The sequence below is a fragment of the Podarcis bocagei genome (genome assembly GCF_964188305.1).
Source record: "Podarcis bocagei genome assembly, chromosome: 7".
NCBI classification, from domain to species: Eukaryota; Metazoa; Chordata; class Lepidosauria; order Squamata; family Lacertidae; genus Podarcis; species Podarcis bocagei.
The window spans coordinates 5168618-5190971 of NC_138132.1; the positions used below are offsets into that span (position 1 = coordinate 5168618).

The 22354-nt window shown below is 50.7% G+C and overlaps 1 protein-coding gene across 1 annotated transcript; it reads right to left on the minus strand.

Moving 5' to 3' along the window:
• Positions 1-3119: 3119 nt before the first annotated feature.
• On the minus strand, positions 3120-20180 carry RAB4B (RAB4B, member RAS oncogene family). Its single transcript, XM_081200695.1, has 8 exons — positions 20008-20180; positions 15172-15252; positions 14097-14211; positions 13400-13462; positions 12172-12326; positions 10586-10681; positions 6961-7102; positions 3120-5370 (listed from the first exon to the last, which is right to left on the minus strand). The coding sequence occupies exons 1-7, from the start codon at positions 20021-20023 to the stop codon at positions 6987-6989; spliced, it is 642 nt and encodes a 213-aa protein (XP_081056821.1). The 5' UTR covers positions 20024-20180; the 3' UTR covers positions 3120-5370; positions 6961-6986.
• Between the last annotated feature and the right edge of the window lie 2174 nt (positions 20181-22354).

Consider the following 22354-nt stretch of genomic DNA (forward strand, 5'->3'; position numbering starts at 1 on the left):
CTCTCTCATGGGAATGTAAGCAGAACTTGCTAGATCAGGCCCAGGGCCCATTGAGTCCATCCTCCAGCTCTCACAGCGGCCAATCAGTGGAAGCCCACAAGCAGGATCCGAGGGAGAGAGCAACGCTCCCCCCCCACCCCCAGTGCTTTCCAGCACCTGGGATTCAAAGAGTCGTGGATTGAAACGATGAAACGATGCCTTATGAGGAACGGCTAAGGGAGCTGGGCATGTTTAGCCTGGAGAAGAGGAGGTTAAGGGGTGATATGATAGCCATGTTCAAATATATAAAAGGATGTCACATAGAGGAGGGAGAAAGGTTGTTTTCTGCTGCTCCAGAGAAGCGGACACGGAGCAATGGATCCAAACTACAAGAAAGAAGATTCCACCTAAACATTAGGAAGAACTTCCTGACAGTAAGAGCTGTTTGACAGTGGCATTTGCTGCCAAGGAGTGTGGTGGAGTCTCCTACTTTGGAGGTCTTTAAGCAGAGGCTTGACAACCATATGTCAGGAGTGCTCTGATGGTGTTTCCTGCTTGGCAGGGGGTTGGACTCGATGGCCCTTGGGGTCTCTTCCAACTCTAGGATTCTATGATTCTGATTCTGAACATTTCCCACTCTGCAATATCCTTTTCCAGACAAGGCGATCAGAACTGGACAAATGTGACCGCAGCAGAGGTTTGTAAAAAGGCATCGCGAGACGTCTCATCCCCGGCTTAGGATGAAGCAGGGAAGAGTTTGTTTGTGGCAGGCTACAACTCCCATGAAGGGATGTGGGTGGCACTGTGGTCTAAACCACAGAGCCTAGGGCTTGCTGATCAGAAGGTTGGTTCGAATCCCCGCGACGGGGTGAGCTCCCGTTACTCGGTTCCTGCTCCTGCCAACCAAGCAGTTCAGTTCAAAAGCACGGCAAAGTGCAAGTAGATAAATAGGTACCACTCCGGTGGGAAGGTAAACGGCATTTCCGTGCGCTGCTCTGCTTTGCCAGAAGCGGCTTAGTGCTGCTGGCCACATGACCCGGAAGGTGTATGCCGGCTCCCTTGGCCAATAAAGCGAGATGAGTGCCGCAACCCCAGAGTCGGTCACGACTGGAACTTTACCTTTACCACTCCCATGAGTCCGGATCTTTAGGGCTGATGGGAGTCAGGAGCCCAAGAACATCGAGGGGGCATCATCTCGGTTACCCACCTGCGTGCCCCCCCAATTCAGTCCATCCCTCTCACAGCTGAAGCCAGACCGTGAGCGCAGGGTGGGCAAAATAAGCTGCCCTGGGGTGTTGCTGGACTGCACACACACACCCCTTCGCAGACCTCTGGCTGAGCTGACTGGCATCAGACTCCAGCAACATTGGGGGGCAGCACAGTCTTCCCCCACATCATCCCTGAATTTGGAAAAACATTGTGAATACGGCTGGTTTATTGCCCACATTCCCCCACCACCACCGAGATTCCAGTGTCTAATGCACACACACACACACACACACACACACACACACACACACACACACACACCATAGAATCCTAGAGTTGGAAGAGACCACAAGGGCCATCGAGTCCAACCCCCTGCCAAGCAGGAAACACCATCAGAGCACTCCTGACATATGAGCAGACTCCCTCGGAAGATGGTGGACGGTTTCTAAGCAGAGGTTGGGTGGCCGCCTCTCAATGATCCTTTCGCTGTGACTGCTGCATTGCTGGGGGGCTGGACTGGATGACCCCCAGGGGCCCCTCCCAACTCTGCCGGTTCTACGATTCTGATCATTTCCAAGCTGCCAAGCTTTATAATATCACGTGCAGAGATGCAATTACAATCTACATATATAGATTATATATGTAGGACGGCCTAGGACCCTCGTACCTACGGGACCGCCTCTCCCGGTCTGCCCCACGGAGAGCCTCAAGGTCCATAAATAGCAACACCCTAGAGGTCCCGGGCCCTAAGGATGTTAGATTAGCCTCAACCAGAGGCAGGGCCTTTTCAACACTGGCCCCGGCCTGGTGGAACTCTCTGCCTCATGAGACCAGGGCCCTGCAGGATCTGATTTCTTTCCGCAGGGCCTGTAAGACAGAGTTGTTCCGCCTGGCCTTTGGCTTGGAGCCAATTTGATTCCCTCCCATTCTTTCTTTTTTCTTTTTCCTTTCTCCTGTGATGAGGCTGCATTTTAATATTTTAATGTTTCAATATTTTAATGTTGTGTTTTAATCTTGTTTTTAAAGTTGTATTTTAATCAACTTGTTTTTATTATTGATTGTTAGCCGCCCTGAGCCCGGCCTTGGCTGGGGAGGGCGGGGTATAAATAAAAATTATTATTATTATTATTATTAATCTTCAGAATGTAACTAAATCTCTCACATTTCCTCTCCAATCAGAAGGAACGTGATGGGAGACTGGTGTCTAATCAGACTGGACTTGGGAGGCACGGCTGCTATTGGGGACCCGGGATGCTCCTCTCAGTGGTGCCTGCATCCCGTCACCATGGAAACCATTCTCTTCTCCCCTCCCTCCCCCCCAAACAAACAAACCTTCCCAGGAACTGCTGAGGCTTAGAGAAAACCAAGTCATTTAAGTCAGGGGAAATCTTGCCCACTCCTTCCTGGAGGTTTTAGGAGGGAGGCAGGAGAGCGTTCCCAAATTGAAGATGCTCTCTTATTCAAGCTTTAACTTTGGGCTGTATCGACTCGACGGCCGGCTCCATTGGCCTTTCACCACCAGCCTACGCAAAGAGCTTAGAGCCGTGGCAAGGAAAACCGCTGTGCAAATAGCACGATGCTTTGGGGTGGGGAGCGTGTGAGCCTGGAAAGGGCTGGAGGGATGTAACTGGGAGCTTAATCCCTCCCAGACAACCTCCTAAGATGCAGCCTTGGGTAGGTGTAGTTCTCAGTAATAATCATAATAATATATTTATGCCCTACCCATCTGGCTGGGTTCTTAGGTTTTTGCCTGGCCACCCATGTTCCCTGCTTCTACTTTGTACATCGTGGAAATTCTTTGCAAATGGAACGGCTCCTTAACTCTGTCTGGCTCTTTGGCTGCTTGGCTAGCTAGCAAGCAAGCAAACAAACACACACACACACACACACACACACTCATGAATGAAAGAAACGCACCACCAGTCTCCAACTTTGGAAAAAGAAAACAAAACGAAAGAACATTTTATGTAGGAGAAATCAAGTTTCACAGCCTTAAAACTGGAGGGAATGTTTGCAACCGGAGAGAGAGAAATCAACCAGCACATCTGGGTCATTAACTCTTTTTCGCAACCGTTGATTGATAAAAGGAGCCCCTCCACTCCCAGCGCCCCCTTCCCTGTCCACCTCGGTGTGAATCGCGAGGGAGGGCTACCTGGAATCGGAGACAGAGTGAGAGAGAGTGTGTGGAAGCATTTGGGGTTGGGGGCAGAAAGAGGACGGGACCCCCAGGAGGCAATGGGGCGGGGGCTCCCCCCCCCCGACACAGAAGTAATAAATAACAGAGTTAAGCATTATACCTTTTGGGGGCAGGTATTTTAAAAAGGCAAAAGAAAATTCTAACTAGTTCTCTCTCACTGGCACACCCTCCCCCCTGCCCGCCTTCTCCCCCCTCTTGGGAATTTTTTGAAGGAGTTGCTCAGCTGATGAAGGGGATGTGGAAAGGGGGGTGTATCTCAATGCGCCTCTGATACTCCAGCAACGGCTCCCCCAGCCATATCAGGTATCTGTAAAGCAAGGCAAGGCAGAGGGAGGGGGGACGGAACTCCAGCCATGCCCAGAGGCAAGGCTTGTGCACAGGCCCCAGACCAGGCTCCCCTGTTATCATGCTTGGTTTGTGGTTGAAGGCTGGCCGCGCTGGTGCCTGGGGGCTGCCATGACACTCAGAACACCCCAGGATGTTCAGAGAAAGACTCTCTGGAGCAGTGGAGAGATGGGAAGCCATAAGAAAAGGTCTTTTGAGAAGGGATCCCTCTTGAAGTGAGCTACCACAAGACACTACAAAGGAGAGAGGATTGGGGTGGGGGGCGGAGATACCCGGCTCCTAGACCTTCTTCCAAAAGACGACAGACACCCGCCCTCCCCAAAGCACTTTTCCAGAGCAAATCCCACTTGAGACTCGGATGGGAAGTTCTGCTGGGTTTAGGGGACGAGAGCTTGGAAAGTGGATTTATTTCTGAAGCAGCAAGAAGGGGGGCTCTGCTGGAGGGGCGACCCAAATAACTCAGAGTCAAAGCAGGGAGGGCTCCTGCAGAGGAAAGGGGCTTGCCTTAAGCTCCCGGGCCAGAAAATCTCACAAGCATTTCGCAGCGGTGCCTGGTCACCGGTTTTGAAGCACGGGAGCCTCTCGTGACACTAACAGGCGACAACCCGAAGGTAAGAGCAGCAAGGGGAGGGGGCACACAGACGGACACACAGCCGGCCTCCCATCGCAACAGGGGGGGGGTTGATCCTGAACACATAAGCTATGGCTCATTCTCTGCAGATGTGGACTCTTCGCTCAGACCGACGGAGGGCGTCCGGCGGAGAGAGCGACGCTTGTGCAAAACACACACACAAACGCACAACCCCAAGGAAGTACATTTCTCACACGCAAAGTGACGGGGACACGGGGGTTGTGCATTCAAGCCTGCCCCCCCCCCTTGCCCCAGAGGGAGGAGAGCGGGCGAGGGGAGGGCCTGCAAAGGAATCCATGGCTTTGGGAGAAACAGAAGGCGCCCCTTCCAACGGGCACAAAGCAGCGAGAGGAACACACACCCACGGACGTGCAAATTCTAGCTGGGCCCCACCTCGGAATGGGAGCCCTATAGAGGCTGCTCAGGAAGAGGGTCTGTCTGGGTTGGCTCCCCAGGCAGAATATTCCTATGAGGGAACCGCAGAGAGGGCGGCCCCCACTCTGCCCCTTAAAAACGCCTCCAACCAGGCCAAATTCTCCTCAAAAGGGTGAAGGGGGTTAAGATTCACTTGAAGGGAGGTGACTGGGGGAAAGGAAAGTTAAATATCTCCATAGTGACACCAACACCCCCCTTCTCGGACTCTTTTGTGGATATCCTCCTCCTCCTGCCGCCGCTGCCGTCAGCACAGAGCCCACTGACCTCAAAGCCACCAAGAGTCACAGGGGTGACCAGGAGGAGTGAGGGGCTCTCGGCCGGTGCCAGGGAGAAGTAACCGACCGGCGCCAGAGTCTCCTGGACGTTGCCCGCCTGGCAGCGGAGCTCCTGCAAAGCTTCTTTCCGGGGAGGGAGACGAGGAGGAAGGAGGCAGCAGCAGCGCAGAGATGGAGGGCGAAGGCTTGGGAGAGCGAGGATGCCAACAGGGCAGGTTGTCCTGGGGAGAAGAGGAGGCGGCGGTGGTGGCGGCAGTGCTTCGTACGGCCCTGGGTCCAAAGCAGGCAGAGTCCCAGCACTGAGAGACAAGAAAGGAGGGGAGGGAAGAAGCAGCAGCTCATCAAATGGCAGCACTAGGAAGGCAACTCCTCTTCCCGTGATTCACTCCAGGGCCTACCTGCTAAGTCGCCTGCCTCAGTTTCCTCTCTGCAGGTAACAGGTGCCTCGTTAACATAGTTAATACCTGAAGGAGCGTCTCCACCCCCATCATTCTGCCCAGACACTGAGGTCCAACTCCAAGGACCTTCTGGCTGTTCCCTCATTGCGAGAAGCAAAGCTACAGGGAACCAGGCAGAGGGCCTTCTCGGTAGTGGCGCCCGCCCTGTGGAACACCCTCCCACCAGATGTCAAAGAGAAAAATAACAACCAAACTTTTAGAAGACATCTGAAAGCAGCCCTGTTTAGGGAAGCTTTTAATGTTTAATAGGTTACAGTGGTGCCCCGCAAGACAAATGCCTCGCAAGACGGAAAACGCGCTAGACGAAAGAGTTTTCCGTTTTGGAGGTGCTTCGCAAAACGAATTTCCTATGGGCTTGCTTCGCAAGATGACAATGTCTTGCGAGTTCCTGGTTTTTTTTCCTCCCCCCCCCTTTTTCTAAGCCGCTAAGCCGCTTATCAGCTGATCCGATCAGCAGTGAGCCGCTAAAAGCCACTAATAGCGCTAATCCGCTAATCCGTCAATGGGCTTGCTTCGCAAGACGAAAAAACCGCTAGACGAAGAGAATCACAGAACGGATTCTTTTCATCTTGCGAGGCACCACTGTATTGTATTTTAGTGTTTTGTTGGAAGCCGCCCAGAGTGGCTGGGGAAACCCAGCCAGATGGGTGGGGTATAAATAATTAATAATAATAATCATCATCATCATCATTATTATTATATAGGGACACAAGTAGAGCCCCGCTGGATCAGGCCAAAGGGGTGCCACGTAGTCTAGCGTCTGGCTCTCACTGTGGCCAAATACCCCCAAGAGCCTAGGAATGGCGATAGACTGCCTCTGGGCCTGGAGGTTCCACAAGGACCGAACAAGAGCCGGAATGCAGGATCAGGCCAGTGGCCCGTCTAGTCTGGCATCCAGTTCTCAGAGAGGCTAACCAGATGCCCCCAATCCCGCAAGCAGGATCCGACCACAAGCGCCCTCTCCCTTCTCTTGCGGTTTCCAGCTACTGGCATTCAGAAGCATAGCTACCTCCAGCTATGGAGAAGCAGCAGAGCCATCAATAGCCCTCTCCTCCTCCAGGAACTTTTCTCCTCCTCTTTTCAAGCCATCAAGGCAAGCTGACCTTTATTTCCTCCTGTGGGAGTGAGTTCCACAGTTCAACGATGAACTGCGTGAATGACAACTTTTATCCATCCTGAATCTTCCCGCGTTCGCCTTCACCTGATGTGGCAGGGAGAAAGGCTTTTCCGTCTCTGATTTCCCCAAGCCATGCGCAATTGCGGAGAAGCAGGGGCATCGGAGGGAGGGGCTCCCCACATCCTACCCCGACCTTAAGGGTCCAGGCCCACTTCTGCCACCCTTGCGCTAAGCTCCAGAGCACTCCCCACCCCCCGCTGGACAGGAGCCTCTGCAGTGGGGCTTCCTCCACAGCCTCCCCCCCCCCAGCTGACCTTGCAAGGCAGTTTCCAGGCATGCTCTAACAGTTGCATTGCTGCCGGGTCTGTGTTTGGGTCCCTCGCGGTTGCCGCAGCTGTCGCAGGGAGGCGTCCCCGTACTGGATGCCGGAGCCCATCCTCTCCGGGTCAAGTTCACCTGGTGGGGGGGGGGAGAAAAAGAGTCACCGGGGCGATTCGGGGACAGGTTGTAGCAGCTGCCCTTCTGCAGCCAGACCATTCCTGATTCCCAAGCGCTTCTCCCCAGCCCAGAAAATGCTTTTTTGCACTTCCAGAGCAGGCATGAAGCCGAAGGGTGAGCTTCTCTCTTAACTGAAAGGCTGCCCACCAAAGGCCCTGGTTGCCTGGCAGAGACGGGACAAAAGAAAGCCAGGCACGCCCCGTCTGTGCCGTGGCTGGCAAACGGAATCCAACCCCTGGCTCTGCAGGGCCACTCCTATCTGAAGCTCAAAAAACCCCCAAAAGTCTGTTGGGATATTCCGTTCCGCCTTAAGGAAGAGGCACGATTGCTGTGTGTCACATGCCTGTTTACACTCCAGCACAGCTTGCTGGGACCTTCCATTTGTGTATAGCTTTTGCTTTAGCTGTTTTGCTTTGGACACGAAGGAGATCAGACATGTTTCCTTTTGTCCCGATGTACGCTGAATAAACTGCTTGTAAATATGCCCACACAGCCTCTCCTGCCACTTCTGTTTGCACAGTGTTTACTCTGCTGAGTAGCTTCTGAAGCTTGGGTCGCAGATTCATGCTGCACCAAGGACTGGAGTTCGCCTGGCACACCGGCTGGTGGGCTGGAGCCAGCTGGGGGCCTGCCAATTGCCCCCATTTCCTTGGTTGCATGCCAACAAAGTCTGCATTAGTAAAGCGGCGATTCCTGCAATCCAGGGGGCTGGACTAGATGACCCCTGGGGTCCCTTCCAACACTCCCATTCTCCGATTCTAAGCAGCCTAGAAGCCCTGCAGCGGAGCTGCTTTGATTCTAGTCTGACGGAGTTCGGTCCTGATAAAACTCCTCCTCCGGCATCACACTTTCCATGTCTGTGTTGGGCAGGATCCCTGCACACTCGGCCAGAGAGCCAGCATGGTGTGGTGGTTAAGAGCGGTGGACTCGTAATCTGGGGAACCGGGTTCGCTTCCTCGCTCCTCCAAATGCAGCTGCTGGGTGACCTTGGGCCAGTCACACTTCTCTGAAGTCTCTCAGCCTCACTCACCTCACAGAGTGTTTGTTGTGGGGGAGGAAGGGAAAGGAGATTGTGAGCCGCTTTGAGACTCCTTTTGGGTAGTGACAAAGCAGGATATCAAATCCAAACTCCTCCTCCTCTTCTTCCCTGTGGCTGCAGAATAAGACCTGTCAAGTGCAACTAAGTGGTCCGCCTGCCCCTCCTCTCGAAGGAATCCCCAACTATACGCCTGTGGGGACCCTGAAAGGCAGCCTGGAAGCCTCCATCGGGCCTCCAGCCCCATCTCCAGGGGCCCCAAAGGCCTTATGAATACAAGCTACAGTGGCGCTCTAACACCGCCCTCGATGTTCCATCCAAGGTGAACCCCAGTGAAATTCTTTTGCATCTATGGCAGATCTTGCAAGAAATTAGTAACAACGTAGCAGGGAAAGGGATTTTAGACATTCAGTCAGATAGCTGGAATTGAATTTGGCATGCAGCTCTGCAAACAAACAGCTAGTACAACCCTAAAATAAAATTTGGAGCCTAACGTGGTGCCTAAATGTCTTAACTGGATATATGGAACAGTAAAGCCTTGCCGGAGGTGGCAAATTCTGAGATATAACGTACATTCTGGATGTGTCCCCAAAATCAGGAAATTCTGGGAAGATGTAGCAGTGGAAATGGAAGCAATAACTGGCTATGCTCTACATGGATGCTTGAATTTTCCTATTTCAGTATATTAAAGGAACTGTGCAGGAAGAGGACAGGGAACTAACCCAAGGTCTGTCAGAATTATTATTTGACAGAATTGGGGAGGATATGTCAACACCAGCCATGAGAGAACAGGGGAACTAAAATCTGGGACACAGCATGCACTGTGAAGCTCACACAGATGGTGAGAAGCAGAGAGGGCAGGAAAAAAGATGATTTCTTAATTAAGAAATGGAGCCTTTTCATGATGCACTGAAGAATTTGTGTTTTTTAGAACCTTGCAATATTAATTTATTGTGTTCAATTTTGGTAGGAGAATTCTGTCCTATATGTTTAGCTCTCGATAGATATGCCTTTCTGTTAAAGCAAGGAATTGGGGGGGGGGGCAGTTAAACGACTTCCTCAAAACCCCAAGTCCCCACCACAGCCTCTAACTAAGGCCAGAATAATGACCATTGATACAGGGGTTTGCTGAGGCCAGGTGTTCCCAAAACCCATCCTCGGGAAGGGTGAAGGGCAAGGGTATGCATAGTTTTATTGTTCTTTGGGTGGCAGGTACTTAAGAGTAAAACTTAAAGGTAAAGGGACCCCTGACCATTAGGTCCAGTCGTGGCAGACTCTGGGGTTGGAGCACTCATCTTGCTTTACTGGCCGAGGGAGCCGGCGTACAGCTTCCAGGTCATGTGGCCTCCATGACTAAGCCGCTTCTGGCAAACCAGAGCAGCGCACGGAAACGCCGTTTACCTTCCCACCAGAGCAGTACCTATTTATCTACTTGCACTTTGGGGTGCTTTCGAATTGCTAGGTTGGCAGGAGCAGGGACTGAGCAACGGGAGCTCACCCCGTCGCGGGGATTTGAACCGCCGACCTTCTGATTGGCAAGTCCTAGGCTCTGTGGTTTAACCCACAGCGCCACCCACGTCCCACCGGGTGCCTGGGACTAAATCTGATAAGCGGAGCAAGTTGATGAACTTGGGTAACCTCAATATCACCCTCCTTCTTTGCGACATGTTGATGATGCATCAGTGATGTATCAATGATGCTTCTGGAAAGGTATTACAGTGGGCCCTCAGAATGCGAACAGGATCCGTTTCGGAGCCCCGTTCGCATCCAGAAGCAAATGTAACTAGCGATAGCACGTCTGCGCACGCACGCGTCGCTTTTCGCTGCTTCTGCGCATGCACATGACGTCATTTTGAGTGTCTGCACATGCGTGAGCGGCGAAACCCGGAAGCAACGCGCTCCGTAACTTCCGGGTAGCCGCGGAGCGCAACCCGAATGGACTCAACATGAAGCATATTCAACCTGAGGTTTGACTGTATAGGAAGGGGGGGAAGGTCTTAAAAGAGCTTGTAACCTATGTTCGGTGTTCTTACTCCATGTGGGAACCTGTTGCACAACAATAAAGATCGTGGTCTACTGACTGCTGTTTCGCTCCAAATTACTTGGCTGGAACTTCCTTCTTTTACTGACTGCATAAGACCTGTGGGGGACTTGAACCGTGATGAACTGGCCTGTTGAGTAGCCTCTCACCCTGGAATTTTTCCATAACACTTTCTATTTTTATTTTATGTGACATTTGCTATCGTACTTTGTTATGTTATAAATTAAATATTCGCTAATAATAATTTAAAAAATAACCGAAGGGAGAGAGAGAGAAAAATGAACCCCTCGGAAGTCACAGCCATTTTCACCCAGCGTTCATTTTCGTCTGGAGTCGGGTGGGGAAAAGAAATCAACCCAGGTACCTGATTCAATTTTGTTCAGTATGGTCCTTGCACATTTCAAGAAAGCTTCCTCCACATTCTCCCCGGTCAAGGCGCTGGTCTCGAGAAACATTAACTCTGCCAGGTTAAAGGAAAACAGACAAGGGATAAAGATGATAAATTTGGCCCAGCCTTGGAAGATGAAGCACAAGAGGGTGTGAGGAGGCAGCCCCTCCTCCTCCCAAATCCAGGGGGATGGGGGGCATTTCTCAGGGAGAATGAGAGCAAAAAGAACAGGGCTTTTTTTTAAAAAAAAAACTGAATTAAAAACTCCAGGTCTCCCGGACTCAAGTCTTCCCCCACCAACTGCCTCCATGTCTCAAGAGTTAGCCACTGCAGAAGGAGTCACAAAATGCCATTACTCATTAACAAGCTGAGAGGGCGCACGAATCTAGGCTGAGCTGCCTTCTGCAAGCCCAGAGAGAGGCAGCCCCAAAGCCACCCTGCGGCGGCACTTCAGCAGCCCCTTGCCAGGCACAGCTCAGCTGTCCTTGGTGGTGCCACAAGAAAGGCGGCACAGGAAGGAAGCGCAGCAGCAGCAGCAGCAGCAGCTCAGCAAGGTACGCCCTGAATAAGCAGCTGCAACAGCCAACTGCAGGTGAGGAGGGGAAGGGGAGGGAGGGAAGGAGCCACTTGTGAGCCAAGAGCAAGAGAAGAGTCCGCTGGATCAGGCCAATGGCTCGGCTGGTCCGGCACCCTGCTCTCACGGTGGCCAAATATCCCTAAAGAATCTAGATAGACTGCCTCTGGACCTGGAGGTTCCATGAGAACCGAACAAGAGCCTGGCTGCTGTATCGGGACAAGGGCTCGTCTAGTTCGGCATCCTTTTCTCGCACTGACGTAATAATACAATACAATACTCTTTATTGTCATTGTCCCATACAGAACAACGAAATTGAAAAAAGAAATCTACATAAGACATTCAAAACCAACAAGCCTGCTATCCCAACCTGGTTCGCCCCCTAAATACCCCATTTTTAAAATATAATATACTCCCATACAGACTCCTTACACTGCGTTTAAAACCAAAATCGCATTTGCGTAGAAACTGTTTCTCAGGCGGCTAATCCTAGTCTTTATAACCCTGTACCTTCTTCCAGAAGGCAGAAGCTGAAAGAGATCATTTCCGGGGTGCGCACTATCCTGCGCTATCTCTGCAGCTTTCTTATAGCACCTGGAAGCATAGATTTGATCCGAGGTGGGAAGAGTGCACCCAATTATTCTCTCCGCAGTCTTTACAACCCTGGACAGCATAGCTTTTTCCCTGACCGTGCAGCTCCCAAACCACACACACAGACCATAAGTTAATACACTCTCCACAGCACAATGGTAAAATGCCATCAACAGGTCCTTTGAGAGACTGTTCCAATGGGAAGCCAGCAATCAGGATTCGAACACAAGCCCTCTCCCCTCCTGCTGTTTTCCAGCAACTGGGATTCAGAAGCAAGGCTGCCTCTGACCGCGGAGGACAGAGAGAAGGCATCGACAGGCTTCTCCTCCATGGATTTGTCGATTTTGCCCCTCCCCAACACACACACACACACACACACACCCCTTGCATATGTTACCGTTCTCCTGAGCAAAACGAGATGCTTCCAGAAAAGTGACTTCCCGGTCGGCATCCAGGTCCTTCTTGTTGCCGCAGAGAATAATGACTATGTTGGGGCTGGCCAGAGTCCGGGCGTCCGTCAGCCAGTTGGTCAAGGCATTGTACGTCTCTCTGCTGCAGTGCGGGACCAAAATTGGGTGGGGGGGGCAGAGAGAGAAGTGCACCCATCAGGCAGGCAGGAGGAGAAAGAGAGCGCCGAGTGGTTCGTGTGTCAGACTAGGGCCTGGCAGAGCTATTCCGCCTGGCTTCCAATCTGAACTTAGCCTGATCTTTTATTCCCTTCCTTCCCTCCCTCTCCCCCTTTTTATGAAGATTACCCGCTCTGGGATCCCACAGCTAATTCTCCCCTGGTCTCCTCGCTGGCCCAAATAGGACTAATTTAGCTAGCTAGCCATGGTGATCATCTAATGTTTATTGGATGGATTTCCCCCCTAAATTGATTTTTGAATTCTGAATTTATTTTTATTCACGTTTTATACTGTATTTTATGTTTGGGTTTTTTTGTTGCATCAATTAAGTGTTTTAAATTTGTTGTTAGCCGCCCTGAGCCAGGTTTTCTGAACTGGGAAGGGCGGGGTATAAATAAAAAGTTGTTGTTGTTGTTGTTGTTGTTGTTGTTGTTGTTGTTGTTGTTGTAGTACAGGGGGGAGACCGTGGGCCAGCCACTGCTGCTCTCAGCATCTCCTACCAATGCACAGGGTTGCTCTGGGGATTAAATGAGGACTAGGACCTGGGAGAGGGACGCGGGTGGCGCTGTGGGTTAAACCAGAGAGCTTGCCAATCAGAAAGTCGGCGGTTCGAATCCCCATGACGGGGTGAGCTCCCGTTGCTCGGTCCATGCTCCTGCCAACCTAGCAGTTCGAAAGCACATCAAAGTGCAAGTAGATAAATAGGTACCACTCCGGCAGGAAGGTAAACGGCGTTTCCGTGCGCTGCTCTGGTTTGCCAGAAGTGGCTTAGTAATGCTGGCCACATGACCCGGAAGATGTACGCCGGCTCCCTCGGCCAGTAAAGCGAGATGAGCGCCGCAAGCCCAGAGTCGGCCACGGCTGGACCTAATGGTCAGGGCTCCCTTTACCTAGGACCTGGGAGAGACCAGGGTTCGAATCCTCACTCGGCTGTGGAATTCCCTGAATGGCTGTGGGGGTAGGGGACAGTCAGGAAGGAAGGCCACTGCAGAGACATACCTGGTGATGTCGTAGACTAGGAGCGCCCCGGCTGCGCCCCGGTAATAACTTCTTGTTACCGACCTAGAGAGAAAGAATTTGAATGTCTCGGATGGGGCTAAAAAGCGACAGGATGCAGACACACACGTTTTAGGCAGTGATGCTGTAGGGACTTCCAGGGGGGCGGGGAGACACTTGCTTCTGAGCCGATAGAAGCCCACAGAAGCCCCCTCTCAAGACACAGGGGCTCCCTCTGCCCACCCCCGACCACTGCTCATCCTTGAGCTTCTATTCAAAGCGGGTGGGCTTCGTATCCTGCACTCAGGGTTCGACAGCTGAAGCCCCTTTTGACAAAGGTGGCTTGACCCCCAGACTCTATGCTCCAGCAACTTGCAGGCTGGATCACTGCAGAGCACTCTATATGGGGCTGCCCTTGAAGACTACAAAACTTCAGCAGGTCCAAAATGCAACGGGCAGATGTTTTTTGTGTTTTAATATTTTGTTGGAAGCTGCCCAGAGTGGCAGATGGGTGGCATATAAATAATAAAATTATTACTATTAATATTAGTGGTGTGGCAAAGAGAGCAATACCACCGGTCTTTGGCAGATTGGTGATCATGCAGCTTCATGAGCAATGGGGGTGAAAACCCTGCGATGCACACTTGGGTATTTCAAATACATTCCCAGAAATATGGACACGGAGGATCCTGCTCCTTACCTAAAGCGCTCTTGCCCAGCCGTGTCCCAGATCTGGAGCTTGACCGTTTTGCCACCAACGTTCACAACCTTTGATCCAAATTCCACCCCTATTGTGTGGTTGGAATCCTGCTTGACTGTAAAAGTGCAGAGAGAAGGGGGTGCGGAATGAGGAACGGGCAGGAAGGCGCAGCCACAGGAAGACCTAAGAACTTCATAAAACTTCTAGCATGTCACGTAAAACACTGCAACTCAGATGTTACCTGTCCCCAAACCCTGGAGAGAATGGTGCCTGCCTCTCCTCTTTCAGCTGAACAGATTTGGGGCAGAGGGGACAGCCGAAAAGGCGGCTCATGTGGTCAGGGTGAAGGAAAAAAGAGATGTCAGATTCAGGTGCAGGGCAGAAGGCTGGCGATGGGAAGAAAGAGGCCTCTAGGTTGCTCCTCTGCAGCCTTTTGCAACACAGGAAGGAAATGGCGGAGATCTTTACCTTCCATCTCTGACTCACTCTCTCCACATCTTTTAGGCAGCCTTAAGTGCTCGGCAGCTACAAGCAGCCTTGTCAACAGGACGCTTTTTCATCTCTCTGCGTGGCGCAGGGAGAAGACGCGCCCTTTCCATCAATCTGCCTTGTGCTCCGATAAAATGCAGGGCAATAATAAAAAAACAGAGTGGCATTTTTCTGAGAAGATTTACAGCCACCATCTCCTGTTATTCAGGCACTTTCTATCATATCCTTAAAAAATCTCATTACCGGTTGCTAGAAACGGCAGGAGGGGAGAGGACTGCTCTTGTCCTGCTCGGATCCTGCCTGCTGGTTCCCAAAAGTGTCATCTGGTCGGTCCCTGTGAGAAGAGGAGGCTGGACAAGATGAGCCATTAACCTGACTCTGCAGGCTCTTTTTATGTTCTCATGTGCCCTTCCAGTGTGCATTTCTAACCCTATCTAGAGAGCTGGCTTTCTTGTTTCTGTCATTTTAATTTGGCTTTCAAAGTTGTTTTTGTTATACCGGCGGCTTTTTGTTTCCAACTCCTTGCAAACTGGCACATGCCTAGAAAGGTGGAATGCAAAGGCGGCAACACACAAAATAAACTTACATTTGTTCTCTATGAACTGGTGGAGGAGGCAAGACTTCCCTGTTCCGGCACTTCCGATCACCAGGAATTTGAAGAGGAAATCTGGAAGGAGAACGAGAGAGAGTGAGAGTGGCCTGGCAAGAACAGGCTCATAAAATGAATGTAGGTTGGGAGAGACCTGGCCAGGAGGCTTAAGAGACTAGTGGTGTCCCTGTACTGGCAAAGAAGACCAAGGTAGACCGTAGGCAAAATGGCAGGACACCAAACCTCCTCCTCTCACACAATAGCAGAGGCATCCCACGTCCAGTGATACACAGACCATCGCATGGTAGCCACAAAAGCAGTCAGAAATTCACAGGCCCCATTTGTGAGGTCAGGAGTCTATTCTGTCTCACTCTGCAACCACTTGACTTCACAGGCACTCCCAGGAAAAATCAACACCATCACTGCTTAAGATAAGAGCTGCTAGCCCCAGCCCAAGATTAACTCTCCCCCTTTTGCCTTCATCCTCTGTTTACTAGGAAAATATTTTGGGAGCTGATGTTGCACAGCTATCCGAGGTGAGGCAGCAGCCAGAATAGAAGAAAACGTTTTCCTCTCCAGCTGGGCCGCAAAGAACATTCAGCTCCATCTGACAGGCATGCCTGAGAAGAGAGTGGCAGAACTCAACACTTCTCTCTGCCTTGCAGAGAGGGAATTACATTTTTCCTTTCAATGGTCCTCAACCAATGTCTTTATACGCCTCCTCTGCATCCAACCGCCTTCTTACACCGTGGGCACCACAGTCCTCTTACACTCGTGAACGCCAGCAGCTGGGACTTGGGGCGTTGTTGCTGAAAAAAGCAGGACATACTTGGAAGCACTGAAGAACTCCTGCCCTGTTTTTGCTGTGGGAGAACTGACACAGCTGCAGCTCTGCAATCTGAAGGAGCTCAGAATTCTTGCTCCACGTTCCACGTCAAGACGGGCCCAGTTTCTCAAGCTCCCATCAACTACATCGTATTTCCATTCGCGCACCAGTCCCTGAAGGATTAAGAAGCGGCGCTCTGGGGCAGCTTTCACAAGCAGCAATTAAGTTATTTGTCGTTCCGGCACCTGAACAATTCGAACACCCTGCCCCACATCATGCAGAGGCAGCGATTACGAACATTTGTGCACACTTATAGATGCCGCACCCACTGTTTCCCACCCAGACACCAGGCAAGGGGGCTCACGTCTGAAAAGACAAAGACAGCAAACAGCATTTTCACAGCTGGATCTGTCAATAGACCTTCAGGTACAGTGGTGCCCCTGCAAGACGAATGCCTCGCAAGACGGAAAACCCACTAGACGAAAGGGTTTTCCGTTTTGGAGGTGCTTCGCAAAACAAATTTCCTATGGGCTTGCTTCGCAAGACGAAAATGTCTTGCGAGTTCCTGCGGGGTTTTTTCCCTCCCCCCCCTTTTTCCCAAGCCGCTTATCAGCTGATCCTAAGCCGCTAAGCCGCTTATCAGCTGATCCGCTAAGCTGCTAATCAGCTGATCCGCTAAGCCCGCTAAGCCGCTAATAGCGCTAATCCGCTAATAGGCTTGCTTCGCAAGACGAAAAAACCGCAAGACGAAGAGACTCGCGGAACGGATTCTTTTCGTCTTGCGAGGCACCACTGTACTGCATTTAAAAGGACTGTTTTGTACAGCCCTCAACTGGTTTTTATTTGTTCGTTTAAGGGTTACAACACTAAGAGGTATTTTTAGCACTGGCTTCCCAAGGAAGGGTTATGAATTCCCTTCCCAAGGAAGTCCCAAGGAAGACAGTTATGAATTACAGCTACTATTTATCTGTGTAGCCAAAGCCATCACAAAACAAAATACATAAAACAGAATAAAATACGTTATACAGGTAAAATAATTATTAAAAGCACACATTTGGTCAGATAAGAGTCTGCTCCCTTGAAGAATTTAACTTATAATTCCCACAAACTTTTCTCCTTAAAATTGCCACTCCAAAGGCAAAACAGGCCACATTTTCAGGGGCGTAGGGGGACCTGTTCCCGAATAAAATGTTAACCAGATACCCAATCGATCTCTCGACTCTAGGCAGGTGGAGCCCTAGAATTGTAGAGCTGTAGAGTTGGAAGGGACCCCAAGGGCCATCTAGTCCAACCCCCTGCAAGGCAGGAAGCACGCAGCTAAAGAATCCCCAACAGATGGCCATTTAGAAACTTCTAATGAAGGTGAATCCGCCACAGCCACCTTCCGAGGGAGACTGTTCCACTCTCCTGCCGTCAAACACTGAATTAGTCAGGTCAGACACTGTCATGAGTTAGTGTTTAAACGACACATAATCCCCAGTTCTTGGCCAGGCCATACATTCCTGCAGCATTCCCAGTTTCAGCCATGCACTGACCACTTTTGCAAAAAATAAAAGACATTCCCGCTCCAATACCATTTACTCTGAGGAGCCAGGTGGGCAGATAACCCTATTGTCTGTCATGGGGCATTTATGCTGCTGCTGGAACTTGCTCACCTGCCATGCAGGTAGTAAGGGTATCATAATTAGGGCTGTGATGTGGGCTGCCACTGCTTCTTTCCTCAACATGGTGGTTGTTTTTTCCAGGATGTGCGACTTCTGTGGGCTGATTTTACACGAAAACACACAGGGAAGAAAAGGCACCTAAGCCTCCTTAATGGAACATAATGAGGGTCATTACTGGGGAGGTGAAGGATTTCAAATAGGAAAAGGGCATAATTACACCCTCAGCCACCTCTTCCCGCTTCCCTCAATTTAGGAGCGCGGGGAGGCGAGGAGAGACAAATGTGCTCCGACCCGCCCAGCCGGCGACACTTGGAGTTCTGTTCACAACAGAGTCATGTTCTGAGAACAGGAAAACAAAGACAGGCAGTGATTCTGCTGAGCTGCAATGCAAAAAAAAAAAAAAAAACCATTCACTTTTATAAAGGTGGGGGAAAGGGAATCGTAGAGTCAGAAGAAGCACCCAAAGGTCATCCATTCCAACCCCCTGGAATGCAGGTCCAACCTCTGCTTAAAAATCTCCAAGGAAGGCGAGTCCACCACCTCCCAAGTGTGTCCATTCCTCCGTTGAATGGCTCCCACTCTCAGGAAGTTCTTCCTAATGTTGAGTCACAATCTTCTTTCTTGTAACTCAAATCCATTGGTTCGGATCCTACCAAGTAGCAGAGAGCAAGCTTGCTCCTTCATCCACGTAAAGTGAGTCTTGCTCAGATTTCTTGGCTGTGACCCAGCCCCTCTTCTGGGTGCCTGGGCAAGACACTGGGTGACCTTCTTGGAAGAGGGTGGGAGGGAGGTGCAAAGAGAATCACTTTGGGGTGGCAGGTATGAAAACTGCAAAGTTATCCTGCTAGGTTGACAAGGGACTCGGGTGCAAGAATCGATAAGCCAGCCTTAGGAAAACACAGGAAATTGCCTTGTTTCAGGCTCATTGGTCCATGGAGCTCAGTATGAGTTTGAGTTTGGATTTGATACCCCGCTTTATCACTACCCAAAGGAATCTCAAAGCGGCTAACATTCTCCTTTCCCTTTCTCCCCCACAACAAACACTCTGTGAGGTGAGTGGGGCTGAGAGACTTCAGAGAAGTGTGACTTGCCCAAGGTCACCCAGCAGCTGCAGGTGGAGGAGCGGAGACGCGAACCCGGTTCCCCAGATTACGAGTCCACCGCTCTTAACCACTGCATCACACTGGCTTTCTATTGTCTACACTGACTGGCAGCAGTGGCTCGCCAGCATTTCAGGCAGGGAGTCCCTCTCAGCCCTGCCAGGGATTGAACCCAGGACCTTCTGCACGCAAAGCAGTTGCTCTGTACCACTGAGCTACGGCCCTTCATCGCCTACCTCAACCTGGCACCCCCCTTAATGCTTCGCCCTATAACCCCCGTCAGCTCAGGCCACAACAGCTGTTGGCACCCACAACATCTGGCGGCACCTGGGCCATGCAAGGCTGCCCTTGGACCTTGTTTCTCCTGCCCCCCTGAATAGCCTCCCCCAGAAGACCAAAGCCAAGCACTGCCAACGGTCTGCTTTAACCCCCAACATGCCCAAGATAAGCCCACCCCCCCAAAAATATTATTATTTATTGAATTCATATACCGCCCTCCGCTCAAAGAGCATTTTAGACTATGGAAATGCAAAATGTGTAACATTCATCTTATTTTTTGAAAAAAAACAATATTCCCCTCATGGATACCCGCCCCCCTGTCCTGGTAGAGATCCCAACAACTGCTCCAGCAATAATAATAATAATTTATTAGGTGCGTTTGCCTCTCTTTAACCAAGGGCGGTTCTCAGCACAGGAACACAAAACACATCGCAAAAGAAACAAAACTAAACCAATGACACCCTCCACACCCACCTCGCTTTATCCCTAAGCTCAGAAGGACCCCCTCTCTCACAGAAAAAGCTCCCTTCCGCAGAAGGGAGGCCAAGACACCCCCCCCAAAAAAAAACACCACCCTCCGCCCCTGCTGCACCCAAGACACCCCCCCATTAAAAACACGCCCAGGGGGCAAGCGGCGCCCTCCCCCACCCTATAAAAAGCCCTTTTGGGGTAGCACACGAGTGGGGGCTTCTCCACACACACACACACCCCATCCTCACCACAAGACCCCACCCCCCACCCCAAAAAACCCATCACAATCTAAGTGATGATTTAAATATACTTATTTAGGGAAATGACAATGGGGACAATATCCGCCTTACACCCACCCACTCCCAACTTCTCCCCCCCCCTCAGGCCCCCCCGGTCCTGCTGCCCCCTCAAGCCCCCTCCTTTGAAACCCCCCACCTATTCAGGAAAGACCCCCCCCCCTCGACCCTCTTTCCTCTCTCCCTCGCCTCTTTACCGTAGGTCTCGGACATGGCTGGGCCGGCGGGGAGCTGAGGGGGAGGCGGCCCCTCCTCTCCTCCTTCCTCTCCTCTTCCACCGCCTTCTTCCTCCTCCTCTTCTTCTTCTTCCTCTCCTTCTTCCTGCCCGGAACCTGGTAAGCGCTTCGCGCAATATGGCAGCGCCCAGCCGCTTCCGGGTTGTCGCGCTCTTATGGCGTCTTCCTCCTCCGCGGAGCTTTATAGCGTCACGCAGCAACCGCGGGCGTCGACGGCGCAAGCGAGCCCCGTCCGAGCCACGCCCCTTCTCTCCCCTTTCCCGCGCGCGGCTGGAGCGAGAGCGCCCCCTGGCGCCGCGGCGACTGAAGTGCAGTCCTGGGTGGATGGATGAATGAATGGCTGGCGCGGACTCCTTCCGGTTTCGGCTTTTATTATCACCGTTTCATTTTGCAATGTGTTATTGCAATGTGTTATAAAAGCTGGCGGAACATATGATGACGACGGACAAAGTTTAAAATGTGGAAAACAAGAAAATATGTTTAAAGAAGATTGGAAAACGTTTATTGAATATATGGGGGGGGGGATTGTGTACATTTGAAAACGCCGGCAGCGTTAAGATAAATTCAACAGTGTGAATAAGTTTTGATGGGTGTAATAATAGAATAATGAATGGTTTGGTTTATATATAATATGAGGGGATTTATGTTATGCAAAATGAACCATGGAAAGAAAAGAAGGGGAGTAATTGATATTTTAAGGTTTTTTAAATGAATATTTTAAATTGTAAAACACAAATGTGTGTGTGTGTAAAACTGTTACGGATGGAAAACAAAACCTATAAAATAAAATGAGTGCAGCTTCAGGTTGGTTCAAGTAACAAAGTCCAAATAAAAGAATACAGTGATACCTCTGGATGCGAATGGGATCCGTTCTGGAGCCCTGTTCGCATCCTGAAGCGAACGTAAGACGTGACTGTGCATGCATGGGTCGCGTTTTGCTGCTTCCATGCATGCACATGACGTCATTTTTGACTTTATGATGTGCAGGGGCAGGCAGAGGCCCGGGCCAGGTGGATAATGTGCCCCCCTTTTTTTTACCCTGGGGGGTAACTGAAGTCTTATAAATATGTAAATAATTTTCACAAAAGTGATGCTGACGAATAATTTTATTTCAAGGCTTGAACCGTATCTGCATATAAAGACAAAATGGAAAATATAGATAAATATTCTGACCGAGGCCCCCGTTTGGAATCGGAGGCCCGGGACAAGGCCCATATGCCCCCCTTCTGTCTGGGCCTGAGGATGTGTTTAAATTGATTGCTTGATTTTATGGTAATATGTTCTATATTTGATGTTGATGTCTGAGCCCGGTTTTGGCTGGGGAGGGCGGGGTATAAATAAAATTTACTATTATTATTATTATTATTATTATTATTATTATTATTATTATTATCCCAGAGGTTGTGTATCGCCTTCAGTGGCCTTATCCTCCGGGAATCTGGAGAAGGAAGCTGCCTCTGAGCGTACACAAAGCGGCTTTCCTCCAGATTGTGTTCAACACATCCCTCCCTCTGTGCACTTCCAAGTCAAGGGGTACTTTTTCCGCAAGGAGCATGCCCCCGGTAGCAGGCGCATCGCAGCGGGTCAGGCTAGATGACCTGCAGGGTCCCTTCCAGTTTCATGATTCTATGGGGAAAACTCGCCGGCTTGCAGTGCCCACTTCCTGCAGGAGGTGGTAGCCTTGAGTTAGCTTTGCGTAATAAATTGGTTCAGGAACCTGCCTGAAGGTCCCAGGAAGAAACAACCACCGGTTGCTCCATCCCGTTGCGAAAGCCGGAGAGGCCTGGAGCCAAAGACGGAGTGTTTTTCTCTTTTTGTAACACAAGGGCAGGAACTTCTCTGCGTTTGCAGAGCGTGGGGGTTCTTCTGGGGCTTGCTGCACCCTTCCCCACTTCCTTCTCCTGCGTTGTGTGATAGGAATTTTATGGTCTTAGATATATGGTAATGTTCATAACTGCACATACATCTGAAGAAGTGTGCATGCACACGAAAGCTCATACCAAGAACTAACTTAGTTGGTCTTTAAGGTGCTACTGGAAGGAATTTTTTTATTTTGCACATACATAGATCAACACAGGAAGACCAACCTGGAACCATTTTGATTCCTAAACTGACCAAATCCTTTCTCTGCAAGGTTAAACTGGAAAAGCCTCCCTATTGTCTCTTTCCTCACAAATCCTGTCTCAAATATATGAATAAGGTGTGAGCCTGTGACCTGGCCCAGGAAATAAGTATTTTACCACTACAAAAGAATGGCCAGGCTCCCCAGGAAATCCAATCAAGCAACCTGCCAGACAGGAGATAAACA

Bases quoted from the DNA above. Each gene is read 5' to 3' on its own strand.
- RAB4B (XM_081200695.1), bottom strand. The intron at 13,463-14,096 runs GTAAGGAGCAGG...CTTTCTCTCTAG, and splicing joins GCTGGGCAAGAGCGCTTTAG to GTCGGTAACAAGAAGTTATT. The intron at 12,327-13,399 runs GTATGTCTCTGC...CCCGCACTGCAG, and splicing joins CTAGTCTACGACATCACCAG to CAGAGAGACGTACAATGCCT.